At 40.0% G+C, this 21791-nt stretch overlaps 6 protein-coding genes and 1 pseudogene across 7 annotated transcripts; 5 read left to right on the top strand and 2 right to left on the bottom strand.

Moving 5' to 3' along the window:
- Nucleotides 1-546: 546 nt before the first annotated feature.
- Nucleotides 547-4589, top strand: LOC101293744 (annotated as a pseudogene). The gene is made up of 13 exons (XR_184026.1): nucleotides 547-746; nucleotides 848-894; nucleotides 986-1025; nucleotides 1269-1331; nucleotides 1434-1571; nucleotides 1726-1884; nucleotides 2002-2055; nucleotides 2658-2726; nucleotides 2816-2945; nucleotides 3083-3348; nucleotides 3550-3598; nucleotides 3733-3887; nucleotides 4047-4589. The product of XR_184026.1 is annotated as a 6-phosphofructokinase 3-like (transcript).
- A 275-nt stretch (nucleotides 4590-4864) lies between these two features.
- Nucleotides 4865-7461, bottom strand: LOC101293455 (serine/threonine-protein kinase Aurora-1-like). Its single transcript, XM_004291103.1, has 9 exons — nucleotides 7316-7461; nucleotides 6889-7005; nucleotides 6326-6472; nucleotides 6124-6219; nucleotides 5932-6027; nucleotides 5738-5834; nucleotides 5491-5608; nucleotides 5336-5408; nucleotides 4865-5167 (listed from the first exon to the last, which is right to left on the bottom strand). The coding sequence occupies exons 1-9, from the start codon at nucleotides 7349-7351 to the stop codon at nucleotides 5066-5068; spliced, it is 882 nt and encodes a 293-aa protein (XP_004291151.1). The 5' UTR covers nucleotides 7352-7461; the 3' UTR covers nucleotides 4865-5065.
- A 314-nt stretch (nucleotides 7462-7775) lies between these two features.
- LOC101297992 (oleosin 14.9 kDa-like) lies at nucleotides 7776-8189 on the top strand. The gene has a single exon (XM_004292788.1). The coding sequence runs from the start codon at nucleotides 7776-7778 to the stop codon at nucleotides 8187-8189; it is 414 nt and encodes a 137-aa protein (XP_004292836.1).
- A 515-nt stretch (nucleotides 8190-8704) lies between these two features.
- On the top strand, nucleotides 8705-9109 carry LOC101297701 (oleosin 14.9 kDa-like). The gene has a single exon (XM_004292787.1). The coding sequence runs from the start codon at nucleotides 8705-8707 to the stop codon at nucleotides 9107-9109; it is 405 nt and encodes a 134-aa protein (XP_004292835.1).
- A 744-nt stretch (nucleotides 9110-9853) lies between these two features.
- Nucleotides 9854-10216, top strand: LOC101297409 (oleosin 14.9 kDa-like). Its single transcript, XM_004292786.1, has one exon. It carries the CDS (start codon nucleotides 9854-9856, stop codon nucleotides 10214-10216), a length of 363 nt encoding a protein of 120 aa, XP_004292834.1.
- A 358-nt stretch (nucleotides 10217-10574) lies between these two features.
- On the bottom strand, nucleotides 10575-11972 carry LOC101293160. Its single transcript, XM_004291102.1, has 6 exons — nucleotides 11868-11972; nucleotides 11607-11721; nucleotides 11382-11520; nucleotides 11151-11276; nucleotides 10976-11066; nucleotides 10575-10842 (listed from the first exon to the last, which is right to left on the bottom strand). The coding sequence occupies exons 2-6, from the start codon at nucleotides 11696-11698 to the stop codon at nucleotides 10691-10693; spliced, it is 600 nt and encodes a 199-aa protein (XP_004291150.1). The 5' UTR covers nucleotides 11699-11721; nucleotides 11868-11972; the 3' UTR covers nucleotides 10575-10690.
- Nucleotides 11973-12054: 82 nt separating this feature from the next.
- On the top strand, nucleotides 12055-21668 carry LOC101292862. The gene is made up of 21 exons (XM_004291101.1): nucleotides 12055-12228; nucleotides 12323-12397; nucleotides 12553-12672; nucleotides 12763-12803; nucleotides 13010-13221; nucleotides 13322-15047; nucleotides 15096-15192; nucleotides 15386-15592; nucleotides 15701-15980; nucleotides 16086-16372; nucleotides 16507-16742; nucleotides 16846-17056; nucleotides 17155-17310; nucleotides 17728-17885; nucleotides 17983-18175; nucleotides 18446-18828; nucleotides 18937-19117; nucleotides 19561-19790; nucleotides 20036-20699; nucleotides 20964-21042; nucleotides 21234-21668. Exons 1-21 carry the CDS (start codon nucleotides 12226-12228, stop codon nucleotides 21461-21463), a joined length of 5769 nt encoding a protein of 1922 aa, XP_004291149.1. The 5' UTR covers nucleotides 12055-12225; the 3' UTR covers nucleotides 21464-21668.
- Nucleotides 21669-21791: the final 123 nt, after the last annotated feature.

The following is a 21791-nucleotide window of genomic DNA, read 5'->3' as shown; positions in this document are numbered from 1 at the left end:
AAAAGAATGTTCACATTTGACAAATTAATTATAAAATACATTTACACGTTAACAAGTCGGTAATACAAGGAGACAATGTGTAGACCAAGTTCACGAGATTAATCTAGCAGTGTTTATTTACAAGAATTATCTAGGAACTACTTCGAGTCTGTAGACGAATCATCAACGCCCAAATTTCAAAGCCGTTGTGGCATCTAGATTCCACATTTCCAGTTCAAGATGATTATTCCGCGCTGCACTTGTCCCTACCTGGATTACACTATTCCAAAACCAGGTAATCCGCCGCCTGATTTCCGGCATCAAAACGACGTCGCATTATTCCCGCTTTCCTTTTTATTCCAAATCCTCCCACTCAAAACCCGCCACCCGTTTTCACTAACCCAAGGACTTGGTCACCATCAACGCTTTAGCCTATCAGACAACAAACGACACGTCGCTCTACCAGCACGACTCACGTGCCGCTCAGGCTTTATGCGTTCTTTCCAGACCTCACGGGCCCAATCACCGCCTCCCTTAAATACCCCTCACTTCTTCAAATTTACGCTTAACTCCTCTCTGCCTAAACCATTTTACTGATTCGAGATTCTCACTTCTCCTCCAAATCAGTTTTACTTCGCCGCTGGTTTTTCTCTTCCAGAACAACAATGGCGGTTTCCGGTGACCCGAAGTTGAAGATCGTCAAAGGCGAAGCCGGTTACGTGCTCGAAGACGTGCCTCATCTCGCCGATTACTTGTCCGATCTTCCTGTAAATTTCTCACTCACTCACTCTCTTTCTCTCTTCGCATTCAAGTTGCTGTGTTCTCACACTGTGATTGACTCGATTCGGTGGCTGTTTTTTGGTTACAGACTTATCCTAATCCACTGCAAACCAATCCTGCTTACTCTGTAGTCAAGTACGTATGAATTTTCCAGAAATATGATTTATGCTTTTGCTTTTGATTTGTTTCCAGTTCGGTACAAAATGACTGTTTTGTGACCTAACAGGCAGTATTTTGTTAACGAAGACGATACTGTTGCTCAAAAGGTAGCACTCTCTTTTCTTAATTGGATTTTGAGCTTTTCGTAGAAAGATGTGGTTTTTTATTTGAGATCTCTTCAATTTTGAGATGGTCATGTTTACATAAAAATTTGGACTGCGGCGACGGAATGAAGATCATGTCCAAGAGATGTGATCTTTGATCAAGAGAAATTAGCTTAGGCTGAGTTAATCTGTAGTTTTCGTGTTGTATATGTGAGCGTAACTAGTCTTGGTTACACTTTTCTATAGATTGTTGTCCACAAGGATAGTCCAAGAGGGACACACCTTCGGCGAGCAGGACCACGCCAAAAGGTATATCATTTTATGTTTGTCTGGGTGCTGTTGAAGTAATGCTACACAGGAATGAGATTTGCGTTTGTTGTGCCTGCATTCATGGGTTGTCTGTTGGTTTAGGTGTATTTTGAGGCGGATGAAGTGCATGCCTGTATCGTAACATGTGGTGGTTTGTGCCCTGGGCTCAACACGGTGATCAGGGAAATTGTCTGTGGACTTTATCACATGTATGGTGTCAACAAGGTTCTCGGAATAGATGTGAGTGACCATATATGCTCATGAACTTGATGTCTGATTCATTTCTATAATTTGTAAAGGGATAAGTTTGATATTACTTTTCTACAAGAGTTGTGTCTTGCATTTCATGAGGTTCATTACTATGCACTTATTAATTCTAACTGACTTATATTAGGGAGGATATAGTGGTTTCTATTCCCGAAATACTGTTGATTTGACACCTAGGGTTGTGAACGATATTCATAAACGTGGTGGTACTATCCTTGGGACATCACGGGGAGGCCATGATACCTCGAAGATTGTTGACAGCATTCATGATCGTGGAATTAACCAGGTAAGGCTTAACTATTGTTTTGCTTGATGTTTGCCATACACTGTAAATTCAGACATTATAGCTCATAGCTCAGGCACACTTGACAGACTCTCATGGCATTCTCTACTTGTGATACAGGTTTACATAATAGGAGGCGATGGAACTCAAAGAGGAGCATCTGTCATATTTGAGGTTAATCTACTCTCCGCTAAATTATTCAGCTTTTTATGTCTTGTCATTAGGACATTATGTATATCTTTTGGTACTTTGGTAGATGTAACCTTCGTAGTTCCTTATGAGGCCACCTTAAAACCATAGGGTCAATCTTAACAGATCGTTTCTAATTTTTTTTGGTGTTTCCTGGACCCCTATAGAAAACCTCCATGCTCAACTGATCTGACTTATTTTGGTGAAGTATATGTTACGATCTCATTTTTGTTTTTGGTATTGAAATTTTTAGTTCCTTACTACCGTGTTAGGTACCTTGCTAGTCCAGCCTGCATAATAATTAGTTTGAAGAAAACAATTAGTCACTGTTTACAAGTCATGGTGGTAGAATGGGTTACTTAATGGATATTTCGTGTTAATAATTTTTGGGTTCCCAAGGCATGGTTCAATGTCCCCAGGCGGTGCATGTATCAATATAGTCTCTCTACTATCATATATGTATATATCTGCACACCTCCATCCCTCTCATATAGTTCATTGCTTTACATCATTTTTGTAAAGAAAAATATATATTTTTGTTTCTCGTGTCTTGGCTATTCATAAAGCAGTCACTGCTGATTGTGCAGGAAGTTAGACGCCGTGGCCTCAAAGTTGCTGTTGTAGGAGTTCCCAAAACAATAGACAATGACATACCGGTACTTCTTAAACGCAGCACAGACCAAATGATCTAATACTAGTTTCTGTTTTTGTTGTTTCATACTGTATTTCTCTGTTCTTGGTTCAGGTTATAGATAGATCCTTTGGCTTTGATACTGCGGTTGAGGAGGCCCAGCGTGCCATTAATGCAGCTCATGTGGAAGCTGAAAGTATTGAGAATGGTATTGGTGTTGTGAAGCTAATGGGACGCTACAGTGGTAATTATTCTCATTTCATGTCTACATTTTGTATTCTTCTTTAGTCATGGAAATACTGATCCTAATGCTTAATCTTTGTAATAGTTATGTTCTGATTACTAATACAGCTTTCATCTTAAACTGGGATCCTGTTGCAGGTTTCATAGCTATGTATGCTACACTTGCCAGTCGAGATGTGGACTGTTGTTTGATTCCAGAGTCCCCCTTCTTTCTTGAAGGACGAGGTGGACTTTTTGAGTTCATTGAAAAGCGACTCAAAGAAAATGGACATATGGTTATTGTGATTGCTGAGGGAGCAGGACAGGATCTTCTGGAAGAGAGCTTGCAATCCATGAACCAGCAAGATGCTTCGGGAAACAAGCTACTTAAAGATGTGGGGTTATGGATATCTCAGAGGATCAAGGTATTACTCGCAATTCTTTCTATTTTCTTCTTCGCATCACATGATATCATGAAAGTATTCTACTGACATAAATATTCTCCTACATGCTTTTCATATGGGTGGAATAAGAATGAGATAAAAGGAAAGGGATTTGACCTCTTTCTTCCATTCAAGAAACTGTGATGTCAATTTATTGATCTCTGTTCTTTGCTTCTGTTTCAGGATCACTTTGCACACCAACATAAGCTGTCTGTAAATCTGAAATACATAGGTTAGTGGCCCCAGATTACAAACACCAAACCCGCCCCCCCCCCCCCCCCCCCCCCCCCAACTTGTTTATATTCCTCAATCCAACATCACTAAATAAGTTTAACATGCTGTCTAACAAGTCCAATTGTTTTCCAGATCCTACATACATGATCAGGGCTATTCCGAGTAATGCAGCTGACAATGTCTACTGCACACTGCTGGCTCAAAGTGCCGTTCATGGAGCAATGGCAGGGTTCACGGGCTTTGTAGTTGGGCCTGTCAATGGAAGACATTCTTACATTCCTTTTAATGTAGGTTTTCTATCACTCACATAGTTATCCTTTCTCTTACACAGTTGGTTATTGTCACACTGAATGGCGAAAGCTCTTATCTTTAACTGCATCTTCTTAATAATCTCATTCGAAATGTTGCTCTTAGATATTGATCCTTCTTCAACTTTTGATATACAGCATATCACTGAGCGCCAGAACAAGGTTGTGATTACTGATAGGATGTGGGCACGGCTCCTTTCTTCAACCAACCAGCCGAGCTTCTTGAACCCCAAAGACGTTGATGAAGTCCTAAAAGAGGAAGAGCCTGTAACTCAACTGCTAGAAGGAGACAATTGTAAAGATAGCAAGTACTAGAGACATTCCTAGCACGACATGAAAACACGAGACCATATTATTCGAAACCTTCTGTTAGAGTCATTAGTGTTCAGATCTTTCCTTGATGCTCTTCAGAATGCTGATGGAATTCACATTTTTACTTGCTAGTATAAAACAAATTCAGTTCACCATGTCCTACCAAAGAGATTATCGCATAAGATGTTCATTTGGTAGAAGCAAAACTAGCATATCTGGAGTGGGATTAGCTTGTACGATTTTGTAATTACTTAGCTCATTGCATATTTTTGACAGTGTTGCTGTTGGCCATTTATTCTATTGGATAGTTTTGGATGTTTTGAAAAGGGTAATGAAAGTAATTTGGCTATTTAAGAGTTCATTATAACAGGTGTTGGTATGCCATCTGTTCAGTTTAATTGTTATGCTTTCATCTTAATTGGATTCAGTAGATTCATCTTTTACGCATTTCCTACAATGGTTGGGTAATTTATCTCATTTTATCTGCTTAAACAAGGTTACATAAACCTCAATACAGAGAGAAACACTTCAAAGTGTCCCACAACTACAGGGTGCTACTGGGCACAGAGCTCAGTCATATTAAACCAGTTGACTGAAGAACTGTAAACTTGGACCACAATGGTTAAAACAAGGAATTTTTATTAACAAACAATTTGTTATCAATATTTGTTATCAATACAGGATGTAGTTCATAATATTGGATTGTTACATAAAATGAAAAGGACCACTGCTATTCTCCTTGGATCTTACAGACGCCAGACAGCAGTCACGGCACTACACTCTGAACAATCCACAGATGTTTTGGATTGATACATAAAATGAATAAGGATCACTGCTATCTCCATTTAGATCTTATGGACGCCAGACGGCTCTGCATTCTGAACAATCCATGGATGTTCTAGAAGCTTGTGTAATGGCAGGCGGTTAGAAGAATCCTTGACAAGCATCTGCATTTATAAGAAATTTTTTATAATCTGGCATTACTACTAATAACCCTTCCATTTTGAAGAAAAAATGGAATACTACCAAATACTTGAACTGATTAATTGCATACTGTAGGTCATAATACTTGAACTGATTAATTGCATACTGTAGGTCATAGTAGCCAAAATCACCTGACTTATAAGGTCCTTTGCAGCAGATGAGACAATTGGTCTAGGAGGGAACTTCAGATCCACTTGAACAATCCTGCAAAGAGAAGATAGCAGAACCATTTTAGCCATGTATAGATTATATAAGATCTTCAATCATTTTGCAGTCCACACTTTACCTTCTATATGTGTCTGAATGCTCTTTGGCCTCAAATGGAGGGACTCCATAAAGAAACTCATAGCACAGGACACCAAGGCTCCAGATGTCTACACTAGCATCATGCTCTACACTCTCCACTGTATCACAACCCCGCATATGTTAGTTAGGTAGAGTAGTAGTAACAAATGAAGACAATAAAGACAAATTCGTTTAGCAAATGCATAAAGCACTGGTTTTCAAAACACTATCACTTGTTTTTAACATACCCATCTCAGGAGGGAGGTAATCAAGAGTGCCACACATGGTCCGCCTGCGATTGAATGTATGCACTGACCACCCAAAATCTGCTATCTTAAGTTCACCCTGACATTAGAAATCCACATTGACATGATAAGCAACAAGTAAGCATCAATAAGTCATAAAAAGGAAACATATAACAGCATAGTAAGGCATTCAGCACCTGTTGACCAATGAGAAGGTTTTCTGGTTTGATATCTCGATGAATTACATGCTTTCCATGACAGTATATAAGGGCTCGGGCCAATGATGCAACATACTGCAAATACCTCATACAAAAAAAACATCAGAATTTCTATTCTTTAAAGTATAAACAACTGAAAGAGAATGAATTCGACACCACAAAAAAACTTACGGTGGCTGCACGTCTTTCACTGAAGTATTTACACTTCTGGAGTTCCTTGTATAGTTCACCTTTGGCAGCATATTCCAATATCAAATAAACTCGTTTCTGCAGTAATTTCCACTACAAGGGTGAGTGACTATGTACCATTGTGGTTCCATTAACTAGGCGACATTCAATTTGGTGCAAACATAAATCACCTTAAGCACTATACCTGATCATAAAAATAGCCATAAAGACGTAGAATATTGGGATGGCGAAGATGACTTTGTATTTCAACTTCCCGGCGAAGCTGATGCTCAACCTGAGATTGTTGCAACTGGCTCTTGAAGAGGACTTTGAGTGCCACTATGTGATTGCTCTGTTTCAGGCAAAGATACAGATCAAAAAATGTGTATACACACCACTAAAAGCAGGCAAACAGAGAGATACAACACCAAGATGATAAATAGCAAACACTAATTTCCAACTTAAAATTGCAAAAGGACATTCCACATCATTTGATAACAAAGCACATTCTACACAAATCTCCAGCCCATCTATTCATTTCTTGAGAAAAGTTTAAGGAAGTCAGTAGATCATCCACATCTGATCACTTATGTATACTAATCAGTGTAGTTCCGTTTATAACAGCTATAGAAGATCAACTCCAGAAACCCAATAAACTCCATAGTTAACAACAGTTCAGAAATGCACCAAGATCGTAATCGAAAAAAAGCTAAGAAAACAGCAAAAATCGAACAAATACATTGTCATGGTAAAGAAGAAGGATCATACCCTCTTCTCTCTTGCCAAATAGACATGACCAAACTTTCCACGTCCCAGAGGCTTCCCAATATCGAAGTCACTGAGCGTCCATCTCTTCGTCTCCGTCGCTGAAGCCTCCGATGAACCCTGTCAGCACCCAAAATCACAATCAAAACCCTAAAAATCATCAATCAGCTTAAATCCCTAAAAAATCTAAACCCAGTCAATCCCAGATTCCTCGAATCGATAATCCTAGGGTTCCCAAAACCCTAATCCCAGATGGGATCTCTTCCCCCGAGCCCAATCAAACAGTCAAGAATCCATAAAAACCATTCTCTAACCTTGAAATCAAAACCAAATGATAAAGAACAGAAAACCCTAGGATTCGAATTGGGGGTTTTCTTCGAGACCCACCAACGGCTACAAAAATTGAAATTTGGTTTAATTCAATTCTTACCTTCTGCGGGGTTTGGGTCTCCGCAGCGATCGCCATGAGAGAGTGAGAGAGATTGAGGAGAGAGAAAGAGAAATGTAGAGAGAGAGAGAGAGAGAAAGAGAAGGGGGAGATTGAAATTTAGAGAGAGGGGATTTCTAAACAAGGGGATTGAATAAGCCAGCACTTCACAACGGTCGAATCCCCAGATCTAAGCCACGTCGCATCCATCTTTCTGTCACCTCCCTCGGGTTTTTTCAAAATCCAGGCCCCAATTGTGTACGCTAGTGTACAGATTTGATCTGTGAACGCGAAATATCCAACGGTCTAAAACTCTCCATCTTTCTTTATTGTCGAGGAGCGTCTGTGTGGGCCCAAGCCTTTTCTACCAATGCAGGCCACGTGCCACGCATTTGAGTCCTAGCGATGTGTTAAGCTCAAGAAAACTCGAGCTCACCGTTGTCCCCTATCAGAGTCGTGGATCATGGCGGAGACGGAGTCGTATCAGAAGCCGGAAGACTACTCGGTCGGCGAGACTGCTAGTACTATTAATGTGAAGTTTTTGAGCTCAACCGCAGTTGGTGTCACGCTATATTTCTTGTCCGGGTTAACTTTAACGGGGACGTTGTTAGCGCTGATCGTGGTTACACCGGCTGTGGTGTTGTTTAGTCCGATTCTGATTCCGGCTGGGGTATTCGTGTTCCTAGTCGGAGCTGGTTTTGTGTTGTCGGCGGTGGGTGCAATATGGGCGTCATCCATGTTGTTTAAGTATGCGTCCAAGAAGAAGAACTGGACGCAGTTTTTATTTGATCTGGGGCTTAGTCTTGTGAGGAAGTACTTGAAGATGAGATTCGGGTGGATTGGTTGGTTATGGCCTTTGTGGGAGTGGATTAAGTAATTTGTGTGATTTTGTTTGTTAATATTGTTAAATTAATTTAATGTTTTCTTTTTCTATCTCCTATCTGCTTGTATGTGTACTTGGTACCAGAAGCAGAGTTTACTATATAGGAGTGGATTTCTATGCAATTTAAGTATATATTTTTTACCAAAAAATGCTCTAGAAACTTGGAGTAACTCCAGTTACGTACTCTGAAGCACAGATGCCAGACAAACTGAACCAACCTAGACTTTTCGACCATTAACTTCTAGACTTCTCGTCATTTCGGGCCCATCTTCTTCTTTGGTTTTGTTTGACAAATGCCATGGCACAAGTGCCACCGTGCCGCCACCATATGCCACCACTCATTAAATTGTAGGCTAGCTTTTAGCTACGTGTTCACAGTCCAAGCGCACCACCGTGCTACATTGCATGCAATAACACACAAACCTTTGCTTCTTATACACACATATATACACAACCAACCCTTCTCAGCTCCATCACTAATTGTCTCGATCATATCACTAACCGTGATCATGGCCACAGCAGACTTTCATCACAAGCACGACGTCGTCGACGTCGATCAGTACCACTCATCCCCATCCTCACAAGGCAGGACTAGCATAATAACCAGGTTCTTGACTGCCGGCGCTATTGGCACCACGCTGGTAGGGCTGTCTGGGTTAACTTTAACCGGGACCGTGATTGCTCTTATCATGGCCACCCCGGTTCTAGTGTTTTTCAGTCCGGTCCTAGTCCCGGCGGCGATAGTCATGTTCCTAATAGCAGCTGGTTTTGTTTTCTCTGGCGGGTGTGGCGTGGCGGCGATCACGGCGCTGACGTGGTTGTACAAGTATGTATCCGACTACATCTCTACCGGGAGAAGGAATTACACTTATGACGGGTCTTACGCTAGCCGGGCTCAGTTTGGTCGACTATGAGTGTTTGTGCGTGTGTTTATATATGTACGTGCCTGCGGTGGTGTTGTAATGCAAAAACATGGATCATATGGATGTTCTTGTTTATGATAAACTCATTAAATTTCCGCTTAATTTCATATATATATGACATCTGAGAAACTGTGAAATCTTAATCATCGGTATCAACCTGTTGCAGCGGGAATACCAAACCTAAGAAAAAGAGGAAGCAGCGCAAACTGACATAAGATGCCGTGCAATTTATCTGCAGGAAGCTAGAAAGGACACAAAGTTCATGCTAAAACAATTAAGTTTTTATAGATGAATAGATCAAACGATAAATGGAGGCCATAATATATATATGTAAAAAAAAGAAAAAGAAAAAAAAGAATTAAACTATGGTAAGAACATGAGGAACAGCTAAAGGGATACGGCCATGAACTTTGGAAGTGATCAATGAAGGTGTTGAGTTAAGCAGGATATCCTCTGTTAATTAACGTGGTTTAAGGCAATTGCATACAGAAATGGAAAAATGACGAGGAACGTCTTGTTAATATGACTTGCAGAATGTAGGCAGCAGCCACCTGTTCTTTCACGCTTCACTCATGGTAACGTGTTTACACCAGATGAAAGCAAGTTCATGCAACCCCACCACCACCGCTGGAACCACAAAACATCACCACCCAGCGTTCTTCTCCTATAAATAAGACTTGTTCAGATTCCACGACTCCTTCATACTTTTCAGTCGCAGCAGCCATGATCAACACCATGCCATTCGCCTCTTCCCAGAAGCCCAATGAGCCATTGGCCTCACGCGACCAGACCAGCACTGCCAAGGTCTTGACCACAGGAGCAGTCGGTGCAACCTTCTTAGTCTTGTCAGGGTTAACTTTAACCGGCACGGTGATGGTGCTGATCTTCACCTCCCCGGTTGTAGTGCTGTTTAGTCCAATCCTAGTTCCGGTAGGGATAGTCCTCTTCCTTGCAGCATGTGGTTTCGTCTTCTCTGGCGGGTGTGCCGTGGCGGCGGTTACGGCACTGTCATGGTTGTTTAGATACGCATCTGATCACCTCGCTGCCAAGAGAAGGGCTCACGCATATGGGGGCTCTTTCGTGCAAATCGGTTTATGAGAGTTTCATATATGACTGTGTTGCTGTAATATATGACCGTGTTGTTGTAACTGAATGTTGGTGCTTCTTCTGTGTTTCTTTTTACGTTCACTCTTGTTCTACTGTTATTGAATCTGGTTCCAGTGTAAGTTCTTGTTTAAGATAAACCCCTTTTCTGCTTTCATAGCCTGTGCGCATTTGTGGAGCTAGCTTAATCGAAAGTGTGTCTGGCACGACCAAACTAAAGAAAACGGAAGTGGTGGTATTCTATTAATTAAAATGGCAGAATGCATACCACACTTGACATAATGTGCCAGCCTACCTATAAAAAGAGAAAGGAAGAAATTTTATGCTAACAAGTCTGATCTATCTAATCATTTGTAAGAGAGAACAAGAAGAAAAAAAGAGAAGCCCCATCGATGCCCGGGAGTGACTCAAAACGAACTAAGGCCTCAAATGATCTTCGTCCAGTCAGAGTCAGAATCAGAGTCGAATTCAAGAATTTTTCGAAGCATTCTGATCAACTGCTCTTAACAAAAAGGGTGGAAGAAATGAGGGTATGATGATGGCCAAAACCAAACACACCACCACAAAGCCTACGACCCACCAAGCTTGGTGAGGAATCCCCAGCAACAGTTCATCACAAACTGCTTCCAATACGATATGAAACTTTGTTACGCAAGCATGTTATATAAGGAAACACTTTACTCTTCTTAAAACACTTGGGAAACAGAACATAGTAAACGAACGCCTAAACTCATTTAACTGTATGTACATTACCTATGTTGAAGATGATGTGCTCCCTCTCCTGCACATTTGGTATGGCAACAACCCCCTCAGGCTCCACAGTCACCAACACATACATGTCACCCTGAGCAGTAAGTATAGTTACAGAAGGATCACATATCTTAGAGGGCATCTCTCATAATGCGAAGGTACAGTGGCGAAATCGAACCTGATCGTTCTGATCATCATTTTCGCTCTTGAAAATCAGCTTTTCGGTGTTCAGTAATCTTCTGTTCCCATTCAGTGGTAACTCCAAGTCCCCTCTCTTGAGTTGTATGGAAAAGCTAGCCGGAATCTGTTCAAATGTTAACACACAGCAATACAAAGTTAAACAAGTACATTATGGGACTGGTGAAAGACACAAACAAACAAACTCCATGAAAAGTTGGGAAACACATACAGAAGCTGGATATGATATCTTCACTTCATACCAAGTACTCGGCTTGATCCCTTCAAGCCGGTAAAGCCGCGAACCCATTCGTAGCGGCAGAATCTCCCTCCACAGCTCTTCCCCTACATTCAGAACCTTCTTATCTACCCTAAAACACACCAAATTTGGCTCAACGCAATGTGCCTAAAATCAAAGCAGAAACACATGCATATTGGGTTGTTTCATCACACTTACAAATCTCCATAGCTCAAACTCGAACCGCTAATACCAATCCAGACAATGTAGAGAGTAGTGATCAAAACATTACCAACTCGTATCTGACACATTGCTGTATTCAGATTTCTTGAACCTGAACCAAACACAGTTTTTCAGTTGCGCATTTTATCAAACACTTGGTGGGCAATACAGAAATACCCATACTACTCCTTCAACCTTTCTGCTGTTGCTAAACAAGAACGAGACGCATCGTTCTGAAAGTGGGTGAGTATTTATTACCTTTCTTTTGTTTGGGTTTTGGAGCAACCAATCGGAGCTAAAAGACGATTAGGACCTCGCAGTCTCCGACTCCTTTTCTTTTTTCTCAGGAACCGATCAAGCAGCAACCATTACTTGGTGGGCATTACAGAAATACTCGAACCAAACGCAGCGTTTTACTGGGAAAACTAAAGCACCAATAAGGCGGCGACACGTCGAACACACTCACCGGCGTTGCTCTTAAAACGTTGAAACAACGCACAGTGAAATCTCCCTCCCTTTTTAAAACCCTAATTGCTCTGGAGATTTCTAGCTTCTCACTTCAGTAAGCCCTCAATTCTGTTCGAAGCAAACCTTATGCTACCAAATTCGAACGGCGATGGTACGTTGAGCTCGAGATTGAATTTTCTCGCTCTCTTTGTTCTTGAATTTGCGATTTTGTGGTAATGTGATTCTGAATTCGTGTGCTTTTTCAGTTCTCGATTGCAGCTATCAACGATACTGACTCCAAAGGCACATGGGAGCCTTTGGCTCCCACCAAAGAAGCTCAGGCATGCCTCTCCATCTCTCTCTTTCTAAATTTTTCTTGAATTACTTGATGAATTTTTGAGGTGTACAAGTGTAATTTTAGAAGTAATTAGGAGTAGAGTTTGTGTACAAGTATTGAAATTTTTAGAGATGATAAATTGCTTGGTTTGGATATCAGGAGTTTCATCTCTCACAAACTTATCATGAGGGACTTCACAAGTTACAGACTAAAGAGTACAAGAGGGCTACTGAGTTGTTAGAGTCTGTCCTCAAAGACCCTCTAATAGAAAACGCACAGGTTAGATTTTCCAGGAAATAATGTTTGAGATGGTTGTGTGTTGGTTTTCTGTGTTGATGGATAGGCATTTGATTTCCTATTGCCGTGCAGGTGGATGGAAACGTCAGCGATTGTCATCTGTTGCAACTTAGGTTTGGATCTATGCATTATCCCAGAATCTGTAGTTGATTTACAATTTTGCAATGCGCATAAGATGAATGATTAGTCTTACAGATTATGTAAGATGTTAGTTTTGGAGATATGCTCGTTTTGCTAGTTTTCAGGAACATTAGAGATTAAGAAAATTGAATGAGCATGGTGAAGAAACTTGCATTATATGTTTTCTTGCTGGCTGCAGATTTTTGGCACTGAAGAACCTTGCGAATGTTTTTCTTCAACAAGGTTCAGCACATTATGAGAGTGCTCTACGATGTTATCTTCAAGCTGTAGAGATCGATACCAAAGATTCTGTTGTCTGGAACCAGCTTGGAACATTATCATGCTCGATGGGGTCTCTGAGTATATCACGTTGGGCATTTGAGCAAGGGCTTTTATGTAGCCCTAATAATTGTGAGTGTTTTAAGTTTAATATTTCAACTATATACTTTGCTTGCTGTGTGATTACTTTTTTGTACAAAATAGTGAATTTTCTTCGAAATTGTTTATGCAGGGAACTGCATGGAGAAGTTGTTGGAAGTTCTTATTGCTATCGGTGATGAGGTTGCATGCCTTTCTGTGGCAGAGTTAATTTTGAGGCATTGGCCATCACATTCTCGTGCTTTGCATGTCAAGAAAACAATTGAAGAGTCAGAGCCAGTTCCATTTGCTCCTAGAGGTATAGATAAGCTTGAACCTAAACATGTCCGTCTCCAATTTGTTGACAAGAGAAAAGCAACTCAAGCTCTTCTAGAGGAGGGCGTTGCATCCAAGAAGATGAACCAGAACATGGATTTGAATGTTCCAGACGCTACTTGGGCAGCTCTCGCTGATGCGCTCTTGGATATCTTACTTCCGTTGAATGGCTGTAGATCTGAGATGAGGGATGCCAAAGAATACAGATCTGGAGATATGAGATTAATTATACACTTACCTTCTAGTTCAGAAGGTAACAGAGGCTCTGAAGAAAGAAAAGGACATAACTTGACCCCAATTGGTGAAAGTACCTCTTCTGGTGATTGCAACACTGGAAGAACAGGTGTTAAAGAAAAACACACAAGTCTTCTAGAATTCCAAAAACAGGAGAGGCGGAGTACTCGCCTTGAGAGGCTTAGAAGTCGTAAACCAGAGAAAGAAGATCTTGACTTTGCTAATGGTAAAGCTCAGGCCAAGGTTGTTATTCAGTGTCTAGAACCTTTTATAGCTGGTGGATCCGGAATCAAAGATTCTAATCATTGTAGTAATCATTCTGTTTTATGTCCTGATCAAGCTAATCCTTGGGATACTGAATATGGTGATGTTTGCAGATTTGTTGAAAAAGCTTCAAAGAACTATGGTGCTTTCCATTTGGCTCATTTACTTTTAGAAGAGGTTGCAAGTCGAGCTCTTCTGTATCAGGATACGCTTGTTAAGTTTCTGGACTTGGAAAAGATGACAAGGAATTGGGGGAAGGATAGGACCCCGGAATGCTGCCTTTTCCTCGCTGAACTTTATTATGACCTTGGTTCATTGTCTGATGCTTCAAAGCTGTCCGAATTCATGTCCGAGGCATCTTATCATCTTTGTAAGATTCTCGAATCTGTAGCTTTGGAAGATGAAAGTATCTCTGGGCTTAAGAGATTCTTTGGTAATAATGGAAAACCAGCAGACAATTATGTTTGCCAGGATGTATCATTAGGTGATAAGTCGTTAACAAGTAGCTCCTTCTGGGTCCGGTTTTTTTGGTTAAGTGGACGATTATCTATTTTAGATGGCAACAAGGAAAAAGCCCACCAAGAGTTCTGTATTTCCTTGTCACTTTTGAACAAGGAAAATAACAGTGATTCTCAGCGTGTAATCCGCCTCCCATATTGCAAGGTTGTTAAAGAGTTAACTGTTGATAGGATTCTCCATGAAATTAACATCTTAAAGATTGATTTCTTGATGCAGAAGACTTTAGATGAGATGATTGAGAAAGAAATGTATATGGAATGCATGACCTTGCTTGTTCCACTTCTATTTGCCTCTAGAAATGTTCCCCCAGATGCATTACCTCTACGCTTAGCTAATAAAGGAGGCGAAGGAATTACTTCAGTTGAACTGTCAGCGCTAGACATTTTAATCAAAGCTTGTGAAAAGACCAAACCTGTGGATATTGACATTTATTTGAACTGTCATCGTCGGAAACTGCAAATTCTTATGGCAGCAGCAGGAATTGATGAGGGCCTGGCTTCCTGTAAATCCATCCTTTCTAAATCAGGGTCAAAAGCTTGCTTCCGTTCTCTCATAGATTCAAACGAAAGTTCGAGCAAGCAGTGCTGGAATTTCTTGGTTGCAGAGGAAGTAACAGCCATTTCTCAATGCGTGTCCCAAGTGAAGAACTTTATTGATCAACCTGGAGCTTCTGTAAGTGTATTTTTATGAATATATAGCTCTGATATTACCTTTTTCTTTTCCTCGGGTAAGGATCAGAGAAACCGGAGGGTAATGATGCTGGAATACTTATTACAATGTTAATAACTATAGATCAATCTGAGATGAACATACTTTCATATTTTGTACAGTATCTGATTATATGAATTATATCTCATGCTTGCAGGACAGCAACTCTGTTCCGATGAGCAGCATAGGTGATCTCCAATGCTTGCTCTTGTCTGTCATGTGTAATGTTGCAAGCATATTCCTCTGTAAGAAATCTCCTGAGCTAGTGATTGCTGATGAAATTGAACAAAGTTGCTTTATTGAAGCTTCCATTGCATTCTGCAAACTTCAACACCTCAACCACATGATACCTGTTAAAACTCAAGTGAGTAAGATATTCTCAAGTTGGTTATATTTTTGAGTTTATTCCTATTTATTTGTTCATTTGTCGTTCTTTCCCTTTTCATTATTTTTTTCTGACTTTGCATCTTAGGTTGACTTAATTGTCACAATGCATGATCTACTTGCCGAATATGGACTCTGCTGTGCGGGTCAAGGTAGTGAAAAGGAGGAAGGAATGTTTCTTAAATTTGCAATTAAGCATCTATTGGCCTTGGATATGAAGTTTAAATCTAACTTAAACTCATCAAGTAAAGAAACCACTGAAGACAATGAGCTGCTTGACCTAAATAGTCCTGCCAAAATGACTCTAAATGAATCAAAATCAGAAACACTAGATGTGGAAATGGTTCATACCGGAAGAGATGAAACCAGTGCTGCAGGGAAGGATGTTTCAGAAGTAATATCATCAAAAAACATTTCATCTGATAAAGCCCTAGATGACGATCTTAATTTGGAATCAGAAGGTAGAAAGCAAGATGAAGATGGTTCTGGTGGTAAGCTCAACAGAGGTGAAAAAGCAAGTGATCAATTGAATGAAGAAGAAGATGAACTCATCAAAGATGAAAGGGATGAACTTGAGTTAAAAATTGATTATGCCTTGGATCAGTGCTTCTTCTGCTTATATGGTCTAAATATTAGATCTGATTCATCCTATGAAGATGATTTAGCTGTGCACAAAAATACTAGCCCTGGTGATTATCAGACAAAGGAACAATGTGCTGATGTTTTTCAGTACATACTCCCTTATGCAAAGGCTTCTTCTGTGAGTTTTATCTCTCTATCCCCTTCCAAGTGCTTGTATATGTTGTATGGTTTCCCACTTATATGATTATGCTTCTTACTTTAATACATAGTTTTCTAACCTCTATGGGATGTCATTACTCATGTGTGTTGCAGAGGACAGGACTAGTCAAAGTTCGAAGAGTACTCAGAGCCATACGCAAACACTTTCCACAACCACCAGAAGATGTTTTGGCCGGAAATGCAATAGATAAGTTCTTAGATGATCTCAATCTATGTGAAGATAAGCTCTCAGATGAGGCTGGGTCTGATGGCTTTCTTGAGACCATAACGAAGGTGATACTTCCTGATGACAGAAGGGTTAAACAACAAAAGTCATCATCCGTTGGGAGGTATATAACTTCCCTTTTGTTTTCTTCAGAATGTAAATCCTTGTTCTCTCCCTTGATGGTTAGATTCAGAGATCATGAACTATCTGTAATTGAATACTTGCAGCTCTGAACCGTATCTGGATGTCTATTGCAATTTGTATTATTTCCTTGCCCTGTCCGAGGAAAGCAATGCTACAGACAAGTGGCCTGGCTTTGTGCTTACAAAGGAAGGGGAAGAATTTGTACAGCAAAATGCAAATCTCTTCAAATATGATTTACTGTACAACCCTCTGCGTTTTGAAAGTTGGCAAAGACTAGGACAAATCTATGACGAGGTAATACCAACTGTTGTTTGTCATTCTAATTTGTGAATGTTGTATTACAAACGAAAATAATGCTTTAAGTATCATGTTCTGGGGATCCTTCTCTACAGGAAGTGGACTTGTTACTGAATGATGGCAGTAAACACATCAATGTGGCAGGATGGAGGAAGAATGTCACATTACCTCAGAGAGTAGAGACAAGTCGAAGGAGGAGTAGGCGGTGTCTGTTAATGAGTTTGGCTTTGGCAAAGACGTCAGCTCAGCAGGTTTCACCCTCTTCTCTTTAAATGTGTGTGTGTGTGTGTGTGTATGACTGCTAGATATATTACTGCATTGGTTTGAGAATCTTTCCTTTTCTCTTAGTTGATTAGCAATGGGGGCTTCAGCCATATGCTGGTAGGTTTACTGATTGCATCTTTATCACTGATTTGGGACTTTCCAGATTCTTGGAGATGGTTGACAATCTTTTTTGAATTTACTGAATTTTAAGGTTGATATCTGATGACTCAAAAAAGAAAGGGAATTTTTTTTTGGGGTTCATGTTCTATGGATCCCAAATAAATTCTTCACATGCTACGATATACGTGCCAATTATGTCATAAAAGCTCTTTTTTCAATGAGTTAGAATATTTCTTGATTGTCATGGATAAGATAATGATTATTGTTTTCAATATGTGACTCAGAGTGAGATACACGAGTTATTGGCATTGGTATACTATGATAGCCTTCAGAGCGTGGTGCCATTTTATGATCAACGAACTGTTGTGCCCTTGAAGGATGCATCATGGGTGGTGTTTTGCGAGAACTCGATGAGACACTTTAAAAAGGCTTTTGCTCACAAGTATGTACTTTCTTCTGCAGTTCCTTTTCATGGAATTACCTATACAAACCTCATGTGCCAAATTCAAATAGATTTTTTGTGCTTTCTTCTGTATCAGGCAAGACTGGTCCCATGCTTACTATATTGGGAAGCTCTGTGAAAAGCTTGGGTACTCCTATGAGACATCATTATCATATTATGATAAAGCTATTGCTCTGAATCCAACAGCTGTAGATCCAGTTTACAGGATGCATGCTTCTCGACTAAAGTTACTTTTTTCATGTGGAAAACAAGATCTAGAAGCTTTAAAGGTTTTCTTTCTGCCTTTACTTTTTGTTTATCATTGTCTGGCTTCTCTCCCAGATCATCAACCTTCTATATCTCAATCCTCAAGACTTTTGGGAGATCCAAATGACATCTTCCTGTATAGGTCCACCTTATTTTTACAATTTGATGAGCAACTGACCAAGTCTTTATGATGGATATGTCTTTGTGGCCTGCCTTCATTAAAATGATTTGGGGAATTGGAGACAATTTGTCTTATAGTTGTGTATATCCCAATTAATCTTTGGCCATTTCAGGTTCTTTCAGCATATGCCTTTAGTCAGTCAACAAAGGATGCTGTCATGACAATGTTAGGTGACATAGATGCGGAAATGTCAAACTCACCAAAAGATAGAAGCACAGAAACAAACTTTGAGGAGGTGAAGCATGAAGATTCAGTTAAATCAGAGGCGTGGAACATGCTTTACAGCGACTGTCTTTGTGCCCTTGAAACTTGTATTGAAGGGGAGCTTAAACATTTTCATAAAGCCAGATATATGCTTGCACAAGGTCTGTATAAAAAAGGGGCAAGTGGTGCGGCTGAGAAGGCAAAAGATGAACTATCTTTTTGCTTCAAGTCATCGCGATCATCATTTACAATTAATATGTGGGAAATTGATAGTACAGCCAAAAAAGGAAGGTACAACTGTAAATCTATGTAACGTCTATGTTTTTTAAGTTGGTATTATGTAGCCTGAAACTGTAATTTGGTTTGAAACTAATGAGTTATGTCTTCTCCATTTGCCAGGCGGAAAACTCCTGGACTTTGCGGGAGCAAAAAGCCCCTTGAGGTTAACTTACCTGAGAGTTCCAGAAAATTCATTACTTGCATACGGAAATATCTTCTGTTCTATTTGAAACTGCTGGAGGAGACTGGAGACATATGTACGCTTGACCGTGCTTATATCTCTCTTCGGTCTGATAAGAGGGTAATGATCTAATCTCTCGTGTGTTTCAGTGACTGCTATGGGTGAAGCAATTTCTTGATGATTTTCCAAATTTGTGGAACAAACATACAGTAGTTCACTGCTAGCTAATAACAACCCCCTCAACCATGAAAATCTGTATACAGTTGTGCATGAATTATAACTTTGCAGCTTATAAGTCTGCAGCTTTTCAGATCTGCATATAGATGGATTTTGCATTCCGAAGTACAAATTTCGCAGCTTTGTGCATGACTGAATACAGATTAACTAGCTGAGCTTTTGTATCTTTCCTCTATTTTCACTAGTGCTTGTCACTTTTCCATATAGTTTTAAGTAGTAATGATAGATGTGCCATTATTACCTTTAAATAGCTCATCTTATTCTACATGTCATCTGCTTCTTTCCCCTACCCGTTTATGCTGATCTAACTTGATTAAAAACTGCAGTTTTCACTATGCATTGAAGATCTTGTTCCAGTTTCCCTTGGGAGGTATGTAAAAGCCCTTGTTTCATCCATCCGACAAGCTGAAACTGTTGGCTCTGGTGCTGTAGATAATTCCGAGCATATATTGGAGAAAGTGTTTTCTTTATTCATGGAACAGGGGAACTTATGGCCTGAGATATGTGGTTTACCTGAGATTAAGGTCACAGAAACATCAGAAAGCAGTTTATATGGGTAATTTATGTACTGATTTAGCTGATTTTATTTTCCACAAAGTCCTAAGCTTTATAGAATAGCTGTCAATTATTTCTAAGTTGTTGATGAAACATTGATAAAGGTCCTAGATTTTTTTTATTTGAGCTTTTCTCGTCTCCAGTATCCTGGTCCATCTTCATTTTATAAATCTTGGAAGTAAGTGTGAGATTCAATATGTTAGTGGTCATGTCAACAAGTCTAATGGAATTTTGGCTTTTCTGCAGATATCTTCATGAATATATCATATCTTTAGAGGAAAATGGTAAACTGGACACTCTTGAAGCCATAAATGAGAAGATTCGAAAGCGTTTCAAGAATCCAAAACTGTCAAACAGCAACTGTGCGAAAGTTTGCAGACACGCATCCATTGCTTGGTGTAGATCTCTTATATTATGGTTGGCACAAATCACTCCATCACAGTCTGAAATCGCAAGTGAGATTCAGGTTCTTAATCCTTCAGATGGTGGGTTGGAAAATAGCCAGCTTCTCTGTGTTGATTTGCAGACAGATGAATTGTGGAGTTCAGCTTTTGAGGACCCAACCCATTTTAAAAAGCTTGAAGCAAAACGAAATCCTATTTTCTCTAAAATAAAGAACCTAGTTGTCAAGAAAGCTTCAGATGAAAATTTAGAGATAGCCAGCGGTTTGCTTCGATCTTCATACAACTTCTATCGTGAGAGCTCCAGTGTAATGCCTTCATCCGGTGTCAATATGTATTTAGTTCCGTCATGGTTACTAAGGGATACGCAGCTCAGATCAAGCACGGATGGGGCTGAAATCCTTGACCTGAGCATCCCAAGGAAGCTTCTCTTGTGGGCTTATACACTTCTGCATGGCCGTTATACGAACATCTCTTTTGTTGTGAAGCATTGTGAAGAAAATGCAAGGGTATGAAATCTAACATGATTTGAAGATAGTTTTCTTGAGATGCTGAAAATGTAAATTCTTGGGTAGAGCATATCTTTTCCTTTAGGAACTTGAGACAGGCATTTCACATTCACCGGGGCATGCATCTCTTTATTCTGTCATGTTAACAAAAATGGATAATGAGTGCGTTTAGAACTATTATGTTCTAACTTCTTCCGTTGTGGTAATGATTTTATGGATAAGAAGTTGACTAATGTACTTCCTATTTGTGGTCGTCTTTTGCAGTCTAAAATGAAAAAAGGAGCAGGAACCTCATCTGTGCCCTCAACCACAAGCATAGCAAACACCAACACTGCTCAGACAGGTTATTTAACTTCTTCCATTGTCTTTCTTTGTTGAATCGTTTTGGAAACTGTATATGGAGACCAGACATAGAGATGAAAGGAAAACAATTTGCTCAATTCAGAATTATGCTAATCTTTTCTTGGGGGAAAAGCATTTTCCTGACTAGTTTCATATGCATGTTTATATTCACTCACACCCTGATGGTTGTAGCTACTACGACGGTAGCAGTTTGTGGCAGAGATGGAGTCGGCCATAGTGGAACCAGCAACACAGATCCAGCAAACACAGTAGTATCTTCCTCATTGCCCGAGAGCACAATGCAATCTACAAATCAGCCACCTTCTGACATGTACCAGACAAGTTCATTTGCTGCTCCCCCACTTCACCATTGCAACACAACAGCAGCAGATGAAGGAGCTTCGGACAAAGTTGACTTATAACATGACAATCACAGTTTAACTAATTGTTTTGACAGTTGTAAATATCTACTCCTGTTTCAGTAACACATAGCATTAGGCTAATGTCATGTTGATGCGGTACAACAACCGTAAGAAAACATGTTGTAAAGAACTAAAGATCATTTGCTTCGTGAAAGCCTGAGGCTGAAATCTGAATAGCTGATGTGAAATATGCAGCCGAAGTTCTGTACAAGACGCTAGATATGTTCTTTTTGGCCTAGATAGTGTTGTTGCCTAGTAATTTAACCAAAGAGGATAAAACTGTCATTTATTCTCTCTCTTGCCTAGAGCAGTAGAGGAGGTAAGGATA

The sequence above is a fragment of the Fragaria vesca genome, linkage group LG2 (genome assembly GCF_000184155.1).
Source record: "Fragaria vesca subsp. vesca linkage group LG2, FraVesHawaii_1.0, whole genome shotgun sequence".
Classification (NCBI taxonomy): Eukaryota; Viridiplantae; Streptophyta; class Magnoliopsida; order Rosales; family Rosaceae; genus Fragaria; species Fragaria vesca.
This window is presented reverse-complemented; position numbering and strand designations above follow the sequence as displayed.

Bases quoted from the DNA above. Each gene is read 5' to 3' on its own strand.
- LOC101297701 (XM_004292787.1), top strand. From the start codon at position 8,705: ATGGCCACAGCAGACTTTCATCACAAGCACGACGTCGTCGACGTCGAT.
- LOC101297409 (XM_004292786.1), top strand. From the start codon at position 9,854: ATGCCATTCGCCTCTTCCCAGAAGCCCAATGAGCCATTGGCCTCACGC.
- LOC101293455 (XM_004291103.1), bottom strand. From the start codon at position 7,351: ATGGCGATCGCTGCGGAGACCCAAACCCCGCAGAAG. The intron at 5,409-5,490 runs GTAAAGTGTGGA...TTCTCTTTGCAG, and splicing joins CATTCAGACACATATAGAAG to GATTGTTCAAGTGGATCTGA. The intron at 5,168-5,335 runs GTGATTTTGGCT...TTATAAATGCAG, and splicing joins CAAAGGACCTTATAAGTCAG to ATGCTTGTCAAGGATTCTTC.
- LOC101293160 (XM_004291102.1), bottom strand. From the start codon at position 11,698: ATGTGTCAGATACGAGTTGGTAATGTTTTGATCACTACTCTCTACATT. The intron at 11,521-11,606 runs GTAAGTGTGATG...GGTGTGTTTTAG, and splicing joins AGTTTGAGCTATGGAGATTT to GGTAGATAAGAAGGTTCTGA. The intron at 10,843-10,975 runs GTAATGTACATA...TATTGGAAGCAG, and splicing joins GCACATCATCTTCAACATAG to TTTGTGATGAACTGTTGCTG.
- LOC101292862 (XM_004291101.1), top strand. The intron at 12,398-12,552 runs GCATGCCTCTCC...TTTGGATATCAG, and splicing joins CTCCCACCAAAGAAGCTCAG to GAGTTTCATCTCTCACAAAC. The intron at 20,700-20,963 runs GTATGAAATCTA...CGTCTTTTGCAG, and splicing joins ATTGTGAAGAAAATGCAAGG to TCTAAAATGAAAAAAGGAGC.
- LOC101297992 (XM_004292788.1), top strand. From the start codon at position 7,776: ATGGCGGAGACGGAGTCGTATCAGAAGCCGGAAGACTACTCGGTCGGC.